Source organism: Pelodiscus sinensis, chromosome 8, assembly GCF_052426305.1.
Source record: "Pelodiscus sinensis isolate ZL-2025 chromosome 8, ASM5242630v1, whole genome shotgun sequence".
NCBI classification, from domain to species: domain Eukaryota; kingdom Metazoa; phylum Chordata; order Testudines; family Trionychidae; genus Pelodiscus; species Pelodiscus sinensis.
Genome location: NC_143059.1, coordinates 51,401,650 through 51,418,079, shown reverse-complemented (window position 1 = coordinate 51,418,079; position 16,430 = coordinate 51,401,650). Strand labels below are relative to the sequence as shown.

At 38.2% G+C, this 16,430-nt stretch overlaps 1 protein-coding gene across 2 annotated transcripts in view; it reads left to right on the top strand.

Annotated features, from left to right (window-relative positions):
- DOCK1 (dedicator of cytokinesis 1) overlaps window positions 1-16,430 on the top strand; it is a 567,625-nt gene that overhangs the window by 89,776 nt on the left and 461,419 nt on the right. The window contains exons 8-15 of one of the 2 annotated variants that reach the window (XM_075935276.2): window positions 323-480; window positions 2,297-2,378; window positions 2,798-2,933; window positions 7,321-7,393; window positions 9,990-10,132; window positions 12,122-12,247; window positions 14,503-14,627; window positions 14,962-15,060. In XM_075935276.2, coding sequence (XP_075791391.2) covers window positions 323-480; window positions 2,297-2,378; window positions 2,798-2,933; window positions 7,321-7,393; window positions 9,990-10,132; window positions 12,122-12,247; window positions 14,503-14,627; window positions 14,962-15,060 — 942 coding nt within the window. The remainder of the gene's footprint in view (window positions 1-322; window positions 481-2,296; window positions 2,379-2,797; window positions 2,934-7,320; window positions 7,394-9,989; window positions 10,133-12,121; window positions 12,248-14,502; window positions 14,628-14,961; window positions 15,061-16,430) is intronic. The other variant, XM_075935277.2, reaches the window with a different exon arrangement.

The following is a 16,430-nucleotide window of genomic DNA, read 5'->3' as shown; positions in this document are numbered from 1 at the left end:
CCGCCTTCTCTGCCACTTGTTCCGTTCCTGCCTACCATTGCTCCACTCCTCCCCATCCATCTTTTCCCAACACTTTCCCACTTGTTACGGCTGTAAGAAGGGTCCAGTGAGAGCAACCTGCCAGAAATCTCAGCACACTTCCCATTTTCAGTGTAGAAAAGGTCAAGGGCTTGGTCTTCTTCCCCTTGGCGGAGACGCACTCTTTTTTGCCCTGACTGAAGTGTTTACCTGAAATATTTTAAAGTGGAGAGGTGTGATTGAAGAGTGTTTTTAGTAGTTAGTGCTGTTGAAATTTGACTCTTCTGTCCATCTTAAATTACAGTCTCAAAAGCAGAACATTGATATTAACAGACAAGCCAAGTTTGCTGCCACATCTTCATTTGCTTTATTTGTAAATTTAAAAAATGTAGTCTGCAAAATAGGAGAAGATGCTGAAGTCCTTATGTCTCTGTATGACCCACTGGAATCAAAGTTTATCAGGTTAGTGTTGTCTGTCTGTTGCACTATGTATACCTGTTTTTGCCTCTCTGAATTTTGGTGAGAGGGAGTCTTTATGTAACATTAAGAAGTAGAATCAAACCTGGGACCTCTGGAGTTCAGTGCATGAGCTATAAACCAAGCTAAGGTTATAGAGCTGTCTCATTATTCTCTCTGAAGTGGTCTTGGTGCCACTAGATGAGTGTGCTGCACTGTCCCAAAAGTTGTGTGGGTTATAACTGCAGATTGGAAAGGGCTTTTGGAAGGTCAGTTGAATGGATAAATTGTAGCAGAAAGTTAGCAGTGAACCATGGTTTATACAGCATTTAATATGCTTTATTCAAAACAGCAACAGGTTCAGTTACATTCCTTATTACATTGTGTTTTTAGTACCACCTGTGTAGAGGTAATTGGCACATGAACAAGACTTGGCTCGTTCTCTGTTCAGCTGCTTTGGCAATCATCAGATTCTGTGTGTTCTGGATCTCCTGTTTCCTTACAGAGACTGTATTCTACTAGGCTGAAGAATTGTTCTTTTATTCACACTACACACACAAAGCACAATGGCCACTTCCCACCGAGTAAATGTTCCTGTTACTGTAATATGAATAAAATACACCATGATATCAAGTTTAAAGAGACAAAAAAAGTATATTACTTTTTGATACTCATGATGATGTTTTTTGGGTATCCATATATGACTACAGGCAGTCCCCGGGTTATGTACAAGATAGGGACTGTAGGTTTGTTCTTAAGTTGAATCTGTATGTAAGTCGGAACTGGCATCAGCCGCTGCTGAAACTGATCAGCAGACCGGGGAGACCGGGAGAAGCTTTTCTCGCACCGGAGGACACGGGTGGCGACCCACCCCCCGTGAGCTCCGGGGCGAGAAAAGCCCTGTTCGTAAGTGCGGATCCGACGTAAGTCGGGGACTGCCTGTATATGAATTAGCAAATTATTCCTGTAGGAATCTTAATGCTGATACATTTTAAATTTAGATTTTTGAACAGTGATTCTGCTCCAGAAACTGACTTTAAAAAAGCCATTATGAGTTTCCATAGTTTTATCTCACTCAGCAAATTAGATCTGGAAATCATATGGTGTGTTAGTGTTTTTCAAACTGCCTGCCCTGCAAACTTAAACTGAGAACTGAAAATCAAACTGGTTTCTTTTGACTCATACATCACCATAGCAGAGCTCAGTTAAATATCCCACTGCTTCTTGAGCTGAGTAAGAATCCAGAGTTGTGCTGTCCCAGAGGGGCATGGTCACTCTTATATTAACAGGTGTACTAAAAAACAATCATAAAACCGAAACAAAACTAAACCCATCCTTTCCCTCCCACTAAAATAACAAGAAAACACCAAATATAGTTTAGTTGGTAAAATGACAGAAATGGCAATGTTTACACACAAGGAACAAGCAGTTGGGTAAGAAGGTGCTGTTTAGCACTTCACTGAGCAGAACCTCACTTAGGTTATATCTAGACTATATCCCTCTTTCTAAAGGGAATCCCTCTTTCTCGGGGGAAGCCGGCAGCGGGGCGCGCCTGGGCTGCCCCGCTGCCCGAGCCCCTCCGCGGCTTTGCTCCGCGTCTTCCTGGTCTGCAGACTAGGGAGACGCGGAGCAGGTTTTCTCGCCCCGGAGTACACGGGCGGCGGGACCGCGAGGTCCCGCAGTCCGTGTCCTCCGGGGCGTGAAAAGCCCCGTTCGTAACTGCGGATCCGACATAAGTTGGATCCGCGTAAGTCGGGGATTGCCTGTAATATAAACTCATACATATATCTAAAAATGTATTTTTAAACCCTTACTTTTACAGCGAAAACTACCTAGTTCGATGGTCAAGTTCTGGGCTGCCGAAAGACATAGACAGGTTACATAATCTTCGAGCTGTGTTCACCGTAAGTGTGCTTTCGTTTGTGCAGAGTTTTAAAGTGCTTTGTTTCCTGTCTTGAAAAAGAGTTTAGTGCGTAGCAGCTTATCTCTGTAGATTTGAATTTAAGTCCTGGAGAAATTTGTAAGTCATTCTTTATTAGTGACTTTAATACAATTTTAGTCAAATGAGGTTCATGTGGGTAAAAAGCCAAGTTGAACTACTGAAAATTTTGAAAAAGATCTAAATTGCTCAGAAATACTTGGTTCCTTGACTTCTCTGTAAATTAATGCTTAAGTATTGTTATGAAAATTCTATTGTCATGAGAATAACTTACTCTAAGGTTAAAAGTTGGTATCTGAATAGACTGAATTTTGAACAACTTGCCTTTCTGCTGCACCTGAAATGAATAGGATTCATTTAATATATGAAAATTAATATTTTTAGGACCTTGGCAGCAAAGACCTGAAAAAAGAGAAAATCAGTTTTGTGTGTCAGATTGTAAGAGTAGGCAGAATGGAACTAAGAGACAACAACACAAAAAAACTAACCGCTGGGTTAAGACGACCTTTTGGAGTAGCAGGTAATCTATTCTTCTTAGTTTTTACATAGTCAGATTCACTGTAAATAAGAGCTGTTTTTGGTATTGAATAATTGCTTCACGTTTTTGTGAGCTTTTTGGTAAAGGTGGGTTACAATCTGCTAAATCTTTTGTGCATGTTAGATTTATGTGTTATACTTGATGTAATTTCATTTAGGAAGGAAAAATTGAATGAATACAAAATGGGGAATAATTGGCTAGGTGGTACTGCAATTGAAAAGGATCAGGATATTATGGTGGATCACAAATTAAAGGGGTAAACAAGGTAATGCAGTTTTGAAAAAAAGGCTGATAACGTTCTGGGCAGTATAAATGGGAGTGTGATATTCAAGACAATGGTGAGCTTCCACTGAAGTATTTTGTCCAGTTCTGGGCACCACACTTTAGGGAAGATGTGGACAAGTTGGGAGAGTACAGAAGAGAGCTACAAAAATGATAAAAGATTTAGAAAACCTGGCCTTTAAGGGAAGGATTTAAAAAAACTGATATGTTTAGTCTTGAGAAGAGAAGACTTGAGGGAAGACTTGATAAGTCAAATACGTTAAGTGCTGTTTGGGTACGTCTACACTACAGGATAAAGTTGAATTAAGAGATGCAACTTCAGCTGTGTTAATTGCGTAGCTGAAGTCGAAGTACCTTAACTTGACTTTTGGCGCAGTCTACACTGTAGGAAGTTGAGGGAAAAACACTCTTCGTTTGACTGTCCTTAGTCCTTGTGAAAGCAGGGTTACTGACATTGACCAGAGTGCCTCTCTCCTTTTGAATTGGCTGTCTTAACTAGACCACCAATTCGAATCCTGGAAGATCGAAAGCAGCAGCTTCAATCTTCTTCTGTAGTGTAGACGTACCCTTTGAAAGAGGACAGCGATCAGTTGTTATTAATGCCTACTGAAGGTTTCACAAGAAGTCATTTAATCTGCAGCAAGAGAGAATTGAGTTAGATATAGTTTGAAAGGTTTTCTTGTAATAAGTGTAGAGAAATTCTGGAATAAGTTTACAATGGAATCCCCATCATCAGAAGTTTTTAAGAATATGTTGGATAAACACCTGCCAGGATAGTTTATGTTTGCTAGGATTTTGTGTATAGGATCAGGTATTTCAAAATATACATGAAAATATGCAAATATACTATAAGTTACGATTTGAATTAGATTAATTCTCCTCCTGTGAAATATATTATCTTTTAAAGATTTGAAACAGCAGAACATCTTCTCTTCTAGAAGATCTGAAGTTACTCAGGATTAAGTGATTTCACTGGTTATGATTAAAAGGCAGACATTCAGAATTATTAGGGATGAGGTGCAGATAAATGAAAGGTCAAAGACATCACATAAAATTGCTCAAATTAAGTGGAAAACACAAATAAATGTAATCGCTCACTACATAGTCACATGAGTTGCATAAACAAATTGCTTTGTCCTTATTAGAAACACAGGCAAGACAAAGGAATTTTTAACAACACATACAGTTGTGGAAGAATGATGTATGTTAAAATAATATTTTCTGAAATGTAAGCAGTAAGTAGGCTTCTAGCTTACACTGCCTACACAATGAGAGGTATTAAGGCTTGATTAATTTTGTTTTTCTTTTTAATGGGCTCTTATCGACATTAAAACATTAACAAGTAGATCACCTTTAAAAAAAATTCTAGTGGCTTTTGATAACTAAGGACCTGGCTACACAGGGTTGCTAGAGCACAGTGAGCTTGGGTGTTGATTTAAAGCACACTTGGGGTATGTCTACACTACAGCGTTAATTCGAGTTAACATAATTCAGAATAGTTAATTCGAATTAAGCTAATTCGAAATAACGCATCGATACACAAAAACTATTTTGAAATAGCGCGTCCACACTGAGTAGACCTTGAACCAAAGTTAAGGCTGGCCAGAACCAGTGCTGGCAGGGAATCAGGTTAGGACTTAGTGTGTGGGGCTGCTGCCTGAGGCTAACTGAGTTCTGTCCTTAAAGGGACCCTACCCCCACCCTGGAAAGACGGTTCTCAGGGTTCCCCACTTGCTTGTCTACCTTGATGAGGGGCAGCAAAGCAGTCCTGTGTTGGAGTGCCCGCACTTGTAACACCACAGCACTCGGCCACATGGAGCCAGAGCTGCCCCTGGACATGCCGTTGCGTCTTGTGGGGTCATTGCCATCAGCCCGGCTGCACTTGCTGCAGGCTACCATCCGGGGGGGTCTATTGGGGGGTTGTCAGGATCCAGGAGGCCCTGTGGGAGAGCGTCCACCCTGAGGAGCCCTCAGAGTCACCCTGGTCCTCCCCACCAGGGGCTGGTGCCCCATTCCTCCCTCACTTCCTTCCACTTACCTCTCCCTAGCCCCCCTTCCTGATGTCAAACAAAAGACACGTATGTTCAAAAACAGAAACTGGGTTTATTGAACAAAACTGAGGGGGGGTGTTGAAACTCTGGGGAGACTGGGAAAAGGAAGTGGGAGAAAGGGAGAGAGAGGGGAGGGGGAAACCTGAGAGGGGAAAGCTCAGGGCCCAGGGTTGGGGGTCTCGCCAGACCAACTTGATTTTCATGCGAACCTGCTCCTGGGTTCGCATGTGGCCTTTGGTGGCCAAGCTGGCAGCTATCCTGCCATAAATGGCCACGTTCCTCCATCTAGTGCGGAGATCATGGACATTGGGGGCATCCCCCCAAACCTGAATAAGGTCCATGATCTCCACCCTGGAGCAGGAACACGCCTGCCTTCTCCAGCCCCTGTCAGGCTCCTGGGAGCTGGCAGACTGCTCCTGGGGAGTGGTGGAGGGCTGGTTGCTAGTGGCTTACTGGCTCATGTTTTGGGGCCCCGGTGGCCACTGTTGGCTCTGGGCTGGTAGGCTTGGAGCTGGCACAGGCACTGCGTCAGCTCCAGAATCTATCCCTTTAATGGCTCTGGGCTGGGGAAGAGGAGAGTAAGTTTTCCTGGTTGTGCCCAGAGTGGCCACCAGGGCTCCCTGGGAAGGACTGGTGGCCCCCTATTTCAAATTAAGTGTCTACACAGCTTTAATTCGAAATAGCTATTTTGAATTTGGCATTACTCCTCATAGAATGAGGTTGACCAAATTCGAATTAATTTCGAAATAGCGGTTTTCATGTATAGACTCTATTAGAGTTAATTCAAAATAACGGCTGTTATTTCATATTAATTTTGCAGTGTACACATACCCTTGCCATTTTGCACCAGCCCCCTGTATGGACATGTTTTCTGTTCATTAAAAGTGTCATTGTGTGCAGTAGCAGAGGTATCTTAGGGATGTCTTAAAAGGGCCCTTGGACTGTTTAGGTTAGTTCACAGAAAGTATGTCCACAGAGAGCAAGTCCAGAGTAACCGGTGGGGTCCTCTTCCTTAAGTAGACAAGCTCCAAATGTTCCTTAATGTTTCCTACCTGTTGCCTACAGTAAAGGGAATTTTCCAAAAGCTGAGAATATCTATGATAATAATATCTGAGCATATCTAGAATACAGTTGGAATTCAAATAATCTCTGCCTTGCCCTGTTGTACTCTTAAATACAGTATAGCAGTTTATAGCAAATTAAGAAAAATGTTCAGACCTACAATTTTTCCTCATGCTCATTTAAAGTAATGAAGCTTTCCCCCTACCCCTACAGTCTGGCACCAGAGGCGGCCGCCTTAGTTCACCTCATGGTAGGACCAGCCCTGGCTCTGTTCACTGGTATTATGCCACTGATCTCCTAAGTCTTATATTAACCAAACAGAATATTGATAGAAAGGCTATGTAACTTTTGTTTAACACAACAAAGAGGAACTTTGATGGGCTATCAGATGAAAGATAACAATACAATTCACGGAGTACAGTACATGACATTGTTACTAGCCAACCTAATGTCATTCTCTCCAGATATGATTTTTAGAGCTTTGACATGATTTATTTCTATATATTCACAACATTTTATCTGAAGACTATCATAAAAAGGTCCAGAGATGAATTATTTCAAAGACTGTGTATGATATTTCTTACCTCCATTCATCCTTGCAACTGACTATGCTACATCTCATGCTGTTGAAAATTAAATGTAGATCTGAAGACTTATATTCTCTGTCTGTCTGTCTCTTTCTCCTCCCCCAAATGAAGAAATAACTTAAATAATAGTTTTCTTCATCAGGCCCTATGCTAATAAAGTGGTGACTTGTATTTAGATTTGGATCCTTGGAGGCACATGCAACAATAAGCTTCTTGGTTGTTCATGTAAGCAGTTGTTTAAAGTTCGATGTTTTGCTATAGAACTATACTGGTTTTATGCCATTGTTAATTTCTTTTATTAGAGATGAAGAGGCTGTAGAGTACATAGTTTGTCCCCCATCCTCATCCGTTGAGTGATTTAATGCAGTAGCTTTATTTTTATTTCAGTAATGGATGTAACTGACATAATCAGTGGAAAAGTTGATGACGAGGATAAACAACACTTTATACCATTTCAACCGTAAGTATAGAATAATGTAAAGCATTATCAGAATTGACTTAAGCAGAATTAAATGTAAGTCAGCTAATGTTAGAGAGACATTTTCGAGTTTATAAACTTGCTATAGATTGGAATTTTAACACAAAAGGTCTTGAAACCAGTTTTTCCCTCTTAGTTCTCCATTAATTCATTTGGAATGAGTACTGGTGCCAAAAGAAAAAAAAAGTTCACACATTTCTAAGTGCTTTTTTAGCTTTTCCATTTGTGTGTGTGAAAAAGCCTGGAGCTAACTAACTAGATGGCCCAGAATTTTTTAAATAGATGTTTTAAGCTTTTTTCCTTTATAGGTTACTGGTTTCAGTCTACTCAAGGTTGGTAATGACCACAAGCTATTACGTTTAGTGACCTGTATTAAAGGAGTTACTTGTATCAGGTGACAGCGCATGTTATTAAATCACAACCATAATTGTCACTAATTGGCAGACAATTAAAGATAGAGAAACCAAAGAACGAATGGGTAGAAGAACTAAAATAACTCCTCATATATTTGGGGATCAAGGTGTACTAGACCCTCAGTTTGACAGCTTTCATAAGTATAAAATTATCTATAAACAAAACACTAGTTTTTTAAAGGAGAAAATAAAAGAAAGCACTATGCCATGTGAATCTTCATGCAGTGTTATAAGATATTTATAAAATTAATAAAAAGCACTGCAGTGTACTGTCAAAGGTCAGATGTGCATTTTACTTTGAATTTCTTAATCTGTTTTTGTTGGTCAAATAATTCAGATTCTGAATGTTTTGTATTTTTGTATTTATGTGTGTGTATTGGTTTTCTGCCTTTTTAAAGTATTTTTTAGAACGGTGTGCTTACTGTTGACAAAGGACTTAAGAAAACAGGGAGGAATTTAAAGATTCCAACTTTAATATTATAAAATGAGGAAGGGGTAGTGAGGATAAATAAAGTACATCCCCAATAAAATATGAATGCTCAGCTTTAGCACTGTTGAATGAAGCATTGTTATAGTTGAGTTGGTCCCAGGATATTAGAGATACAATGTGGGTGAGATGATATCTTTTATTGGATCACTTTCTGTTGGTGAGAGAGACAAATTTTATCCAATAAAAGTTATTACTATATCTCTCTGTCTTGGCTCATCTTTACTATTGTAAGAAGTGTAGACACCAAAGTTGTTATATAACCGAGTTTCCTTAAGATTTAATGTACTCCTAAATTTGGTGAGATTTTTTAAATCTAGAAAGAAATATATTAAATTATTTTAATCTAAAAAAACTTCAGTTTGGAAATGAGACCTATTTAAAAAGTACAAGAATTAGCAAGGTTGTTTGGGGAGCTTAAAGAAAATTTTAGATTGCAGAACCTGTAGGAAGAAATCAGGTGACTAGCAGACTAGCACTAAATACTTAAAGGTTTTAGTCGACCTGCTTCATGTTTGTATATTATGATAGCAATGGAATGGTGTGAAATACATAATAGTCTGTAGAACAGTAACACGATTCTATTGTTCAAGGAAAGGAGCTTTTAAAGAAGAGTCCTTTTGTAAGATTTATTTATTGTATTTAAACCAATTACAAGCTTTTATTTTACTGTGTATGGAAGTATGAACAGAAAATTAATCTTTTTGGATAAAGAAAATGTATGCTAATAGACTGTTTAGCTTTTTGCTTCATTAAAACTGACTTATAGTCACTTTGTGTATAAACCTGCTTTTGGAAAGGTGTGCAATATGTTTTTGTTGCATTTTTTTCAGTAAATTAAAATATTTCTCAGACAAAGTCTACACCAAGAGTATGAGTAATGTGCAAACATATGATGAATAGCTGTGTCATTATTTCTAATGTTGACTTAAACACTGTGTGTATAAGAAGCATATTTTCTTACTCATTTCACGCTGTGCTTTTGTTGTGCTACATGCAGTTCTGTTTTCATATGTATGTTTGTTTGTATTCATTCACTGGCCACCAACACAACAGCTGTCAGAAGCACTTGGCAAGACTGGTGTCGGTACTTAAATGACATTTGTAAACGTTTAATTTTATTTAGAATTTTTCACATTTTCCTTTCTTCACCTAGTATAACAAAATTATTGAATATCTGCTTTTCTTATACTAAGCCATTTCTGTTAAAATTTAAAGTTGTTTCTTCTGTAAATTCAGTCAAACCATATACACTACCTCTTAAAATTCAATGGTTGAAGCTATCCTGAAGGTTGCAGAGAATTAACATACTGTACATTTTTGCAAAATCATCCCAGTTAAACTTCAGTATTTAACTGGGTCTCTCAGGGGCTCAGTGTTCTTCTTTACTATTGTACATGCTATTTATTGGAAGTGGGATTGGGACCTAATAAATGCATGCTCCTGTTGGGAGGAGGAGCGTAGGATTGCTTGACTTCTCTTTCTTAGGCCAGCATTTTCCTGATTAATGATCTTCCTATATCTTTCTTGTTACCTTTCCTGTCCTTTGTCTTGCGTTGACTAATAAATACTCTTCGTCACAACTATTATATGATCTTTTGTGTTCCCTTGTTACTGTGACTTCTGGTTTTCTGTGACCCTTTGTTTCCTGGTGTTGGTCGTCATGTGCATCCTCCAGGCTAGCATTGGATGACGCCATTCGACACAAGCAGCTGAACATATCATCCCGTTTTTCACCCAGGGTGGCAGGGGAGAATGATTTCCTTCAGACTGTTATAAACAAAGTGATTGCTGCTAAAGAAGTTAACCACAAGGGTCAGGGTAGGTACTGTTCTTTATGTAAACTGGCATACAAAATATATCTTTGCTTCGCACCATCTGACTCTATTAATTTGGACTGGAGGATTCATTTCTTTGCTTGCTTGATATTATTTGGTACCAGAAAATACACTTGTCCTGTTCTCCCTCTTCCCCAGGACTCTTTCTTTCCCTCTCCCCCTTTCTCCGGCTTCCTTTTTTGAGAATATTGTTATTCTGCAAATGATCTTCTGTCCTTCTTATGCAGTGCTGGGCCATTTTTACATAGTCTGTACTTCTGCCTTATCCACACATATATGTTTGTGTATTCAAAGCAATGACTCAAGAACTGGCCTTCATGCCATTGAACTTTGGCTCGCCTGGATCCATCGTGGGGGGGGGGGGGGGGAGAGAGCAATTTACTCTCCTCCCATTTTTCCCTATTAGCAACTATATTCAAAGCAGGTGGTCGGCTGTCAATATGACAAACCCATTACTCTCCTCAGAATTGATACCGGCTCCTGTTTTGAGTTAGTGAAGGAGGACTAAAAAATAAACAACACTGCTAATTACTATGGGTTGAACAGAGCACTGTTTATAATTGTGTATCCTTTGCTGCCATGAATATAAATGTAAAAGCTATATGCTAGTTTAAAAAATTAAATGCACTTCAGCCTTATTGCTGTACATTTGATTTTCTTGTCTTAGATTAAACATTATTGTGTAAGTAAATGCAGAATCTCAATCTACCAACTCTCTCAGAACTGTTTTTGTTTTATTTATAAAATGTGTTGGAGTAAAAGCTTTAAAGAAAGAAAATATACTTTGATTACTCAAAGAAATTAAATATGAGAGAAGCATGGATAACAGAATTGCAGCTTTTTTATACAATACCAATGTAAAAGAGGAGAATATATTTTGTTTAAGAAGTTTTCTTCTATTGTGAGGTGCCACTTTAGTCAATATTTTAGGAAGGTGTATAATTACAAGATACTAAATTGCAGCTTTCCTAGATTTACTTTCAGATTTTTTATATATAAAAATAAAAAAATTATGAAGTGTACTTGCTGTGAGTGCACAAGTTGCCGATTATGTTATCCTTTTAGAAACATTATGCATTCATTTTTTTTATAAAATTTGCTTGATATACCACTTTACTATATGTCTGCATTTTCTTTCACTTCTGAAATTGCCTTTCTTTTTATTTCAATCTTATTCTTTGTTGAAATGACCATTATTAAGGTGTCATAATTTACCAAGTGACCACTTACTGGTATTTGAGATTCCAGTTTTCCTCTGTGCCATAGTAAAGGAAGTAATTGCATGTGTCTGTTGGTAAATGATATTTTTAAAGGCATTTTTTAAGTTTTCAGAATGGTATGTGCAGTACAAGTTTTACTTCCAGAGTTTGTCCCCACAGATTAAATGCAAAAATGATCTCACAGCACATGAAACAGTGGTTTAATTTGTCTGGCTTGTTGGAAGAAGCATGTTGCCCCTTATAGGGTTCAAGAGCCAAAGTTACTTGTTACAGCAGCAAGCAATTCCATGCTTGGTTAGAGTGGGGACACTGATCCACTTTTCCCACCAGGTGACCACGGTGTGGGAGGGGGTGAGGCTGTGTATGCCCACATTTACAATAAAAGCCTTTTAAGATGGGTTTTAAAGCTGAACCATGCTGAACAGCACCCTGCTCTTCCTTTCTTGTATGTTGTTGAAATACCGAGTTTTGTCATGATTTTCTCTGCTCGATAGGGAAGTTCCTCCTTTCTTGGGCGGCTGGGAAGGAATATTTCCTGATACCCCATCTTGCCTAATCTGGCTATGTTTTTGGCCAACTCCACAGTAGGTAGGAGCTGACTAGGAGGAAAAAATGAAAGGGGGATTAGGCTTAAAATATTTTTAGTCCAGTGTTGCAAAATGTTTTGGAGCAAGACTTAATGACTTTTATGTATATTGTCTTTTGTTTCAAAAATTGAAAAATATGTCTACTAATTACATTTTGTGCTTCAGGTTTATGGGTGACTCTGAAACTTCTTCCAGGAGATATCCATCAGATTAGGAAAGAGTTTCCTCACTTGGTTGATAGGTCCACAGCTGTGGCTCGGAAAATGGGGTTTCCTGAGATTATTATGCCTGGTAGGTGTTAATAAATGAATCGGGAGCAAAATTGGGCATGTTGCTAAAGTCCATGCCTTTTAGGGCACTACATTAATACATTATCACAGATAATAGAATATAACTGTCGGAATCAAATATAAAACCTAATATTTTGGTATTTCATTATTTTTTCAATTTATACTAGGTACTGTCTGCTTCAAGAGAATTTAAATCAATAATTCAGTCAAAAAGTGATAGACGTTATGGACTAGCTCTTCATATAGTAGAGCAAGGGTCAGAAACCTTTCTGAAGTTGCGTGCCAAGGTTTAACCGTCCTGCTCTGGGCTGTGCTTCTCTACCGGGAGGGTGGTCTCTCTCCACTGGGTCAATGCATACCTTCTGGGTCAATGCATACCTTTCCACAGACTATCAGTTGCTAATGGAAACTCACCATTAATTACAAAATTTTACCCTAGCCATTTTGCTAATGCCGCATCTGCGAAAAATGGTGCAATTTAAATTATTAAACAGATTAAGCATTTTAACTTTCTCAGGTTCGTTTATCAAACTTAATTCTAAATATAATAAACCATTATGTCCAACACAAAAGGTTTCAATTTTTTCTTTATTTATGATAGAGGTGAGGAACCTTTTTTTAGGCTGAGGATTATAACCCACAGAAAAATCAGTAACGCAGAAAAGGTGAAGGAGACAAGGAAGCGGGGAGTAGAGGAAAGTGCAGCTTCTGCAAAGTAAAATTGTATTTTCCCCCCCCCCCCACATCGTCCCTCTGCTCCAGCCTTGCTCCCCTCAGCCCCATGATCTCCCCCAGCCTGATTCCCTGCAGCGCCCCATCTCCCTCAGTGTAACTGCTGCCCCCTCCAATCCTATCCCCACATCCTCCTTCACCCCTCCTGCCACCACATTCTTGTGCCCCCAGCACACTAAACCCTGTAGTAGAGCATTACATACATCTGAGAGTGATGTTTACTTTGAGTTAGCAGTGAATCTGTGAAATAATGTATACAATTTCAAAAGTGGCATCTTAAACTTCATGTATAAATGGACAATTTACATGTTTAGTTCATACACTTGCCTACAAAAATGTATATTTACGTGGTTCAGGTGACTTACATTTATATTTACATGGGTAATTATATTTATGTGGTTCAGGTGACTGTTACATGTACTGAATGTTTGCTTTATTTCTTAAGTCACCGGTTAAATGTGTTGGTATATCTGGATGTTTTGAACTACGATTAAAAGACCAATTTGGGAAAAAGCATTACTTTATTGTTTTATTTTATAAAAGGTGCCCTCTCCTGTGTCTTGGGACATGTGTTGAAAATTGTGAAAACAGCTATTTGTTGCTTGTTTATGAAGAGAAAAAAAACACTCCCGAAAATAAAAATTACTATCTTTGCCTCCTCTTAAGCAAATGATTGAGGAAAATATTTAGCCTCTGCTGTCCCCCTTAAAACCCACAGGCTCTAGGTTCTGCTGGACAGCTTGAAAAAGAATTCATTGTTCAGGGCCCTCCATTTGAGTCAATAGCTGTCAATAGCTACCAGATGTTTGCATATATGGTCTATGTAGATGAAGTGCCAGTTGATCACTCCTATTGTGATTGAGACAGAGACCCTAGATCTCAGGCACTCAGCCAGTTATCTGCCTTTTTGCATGTATGTTTCCCTTGTTTCATTTTCATGATCCCTTTTAAATAAGAATATTTGTAAGACAAGTGTAGCTTAAAACACTTTCAGCTATGGAAAATTTAAATTAAAGTATATTATCATGTCACCAGCAGTTCTGCCTTTCTAGTCTACACACATTGAATTAAAATTAGGTTTGAAAAAGGAAAAACCAAGGAAATAAAAACATGTTGAAATATTTGACAATATGATTTGTCATCTTACATGACTGCAATTATTGGATATATTTTCCATTCCATTTACTTTCTGGCATCGATCTCATCTCCATTGTTGTGGTAGATAGGGTGTTTAGGAATCTTACAGAGATTTGGGGGTATGTTTTCTCAGCCTCAACCCTAACCTAGTTATAAATACATATTCTGTCATTGTTACCACTGGTCATGCTTTGCAGGTGAAGATACGTTACAAGATGGTAGTCAGTGGTGTCTATCAATACTGTTTTTTAAAATGTAAGGATGTAGATTATTTTGCCTAACAAATTTTTCTTTAGAATCTCTTCTTATGGTTTTATGTTTTATTATTTTATGCATACTGTAAAAAATTACTTTGAACATTGTGAGTTTAATTTTTTTTCCTGCCAGGTGACGTTCGCAATGACATCTATGTAACATTAGTTCAAGGTGATTTTGACAAAGGCAGCAAAACAACAGCAAAGAATGTTGAAGTTACAATATCAGTTTATGATGAAGATGGCAAAAGATTGGAGGTATTTCTATTAGAAAATGTAATCTCGGAAATATTTCAGTGTATTTGCCCAAATCTTTCCAATATCATCTTGGAAGGCTTTTTAAATTTTATTTAAAGAATGCTTTGCCAAAGTTCTCTCACCATGTGTGACAAATAAATAAATATTGAGGTATTTATTGTGATGTGGTTTGATTGAAATTAATAAGTGATGAACTTAGTGCATGAGACCTTTTTTATTCTAACCTACATACCAGATCCTCTCTTTCACAATTGACTGAAAGTGCTGATTATTTTGTGCTATTTCAGATGGATATGTGTTTGTGGTTACATGTTTTTATTCCTTTTCTTTCAAGGGTGTGATTTTTCCTGGTGCTGGTGATGAAGCAATCTCGGAGTACAAGTCAGTGATATATTACCAAGTGAAACAGCCTCGCTGGTTTGAGACTGTCAAGGTATAGATGATGATAAAATAATTTGCCTCATACTGGGTTAATTACAAAATAAAATGGGAATAGGTTTTAATAACAAATCTTTAAAAACAAAATTAAGGGAATTAATGTGGTCAGTTGTGGGAAGGATAAAAGGATCAGCTAAGCAAAAGCCTTTCAAGGTTGCTAAGGAACATTGGCATTGAAGAGAATGTAAATTAATCCTCCATCCTTTTGGTCAAAATAGATTTTGACAGGGATATTTCACCATCTGTTTAAGATAACTTTCTTCTGTAAACAACAGTACAAAGAAATCATGGTAATCATATCTTATAATGACTTAATCATTAGTATATTGGGATGCTGAATTTATTTAAGCATCATACTAATGATGTTAAATGAACACCTTAGTAACAACTTTCTGAACTTGGTGCCAAAGTGTGAATATTAAAAATGAGGCCGTGGGTAGCCTTTTGAAAGACTGTTACAGCTGAAAATAATGTTAATTGAAAGGAGACTTGGCTAATATTTTTTTTCATTCTTGATATTCTTTCCAAAAAAAGAAGGCTCTTTCTCATTGCACTTGCAGCCAGGCGTTAGTTGCTGTGGGAATTATCAGTGCAGCTATAGTGAGGAAAAACCCTAAAGCAACGAGTTCTCAGAGGCCAGAATCAAATGACTTGGGCTTGTGGAAATTAAACTCAACCCTAGGGTTGGATAAAAATACCAGTGTAGATGTTCTTGCTTGAGTGGAAGGCAAGGCTCTGAGATGCTCCCCACCTTGTTGGGTCTCAGAGACCAGGATCCAGCCTCATTGGGAGCTATTTTTAGCTCTGTACTGTGAGCCCTACAAACCAGGGTCAGTTGACCTGGACTATGAAACTCATTACCGCAGTATTGTTTGTTTATTTTGCAGTGTAGACATATCCCCAGAAAACTATCTGTTGTGGTCAGAATTAATTGCAGACTTGTAGATCATCAACATGTTGCCCAAATTTAAATACGCTTAAGAAATCAGGACTGTTCTAATTATCTACTGAAGGGGAGAAATAGATTTGTAATTTTGTTTAAAGATTATTATTAGTTATTAATGTATCACCTATGTGTGTGGGACCTTTGGGAAAATGCACGGATGGGGTAAGGGTATATAATATGGTTGGCTAGTTTTGTGTATCTTGATGTGATTTACTTGAATTATTAGTAAGCTGAAGTTTTTTAATGATAGAACTTTGTGTCTGTACAAAGGAGATTGTTGAGATTGTGTAAATAACAACAACAATAATAAACAGGTTAGGATACACTCAGTCTTTAGATAGTGGAGAGCAGACGACATTGAGAGTGAAGGGAGTGGTAAGCGGGATGGCTCAAAAAAAAGGCTACCTGTACAGGTAGTA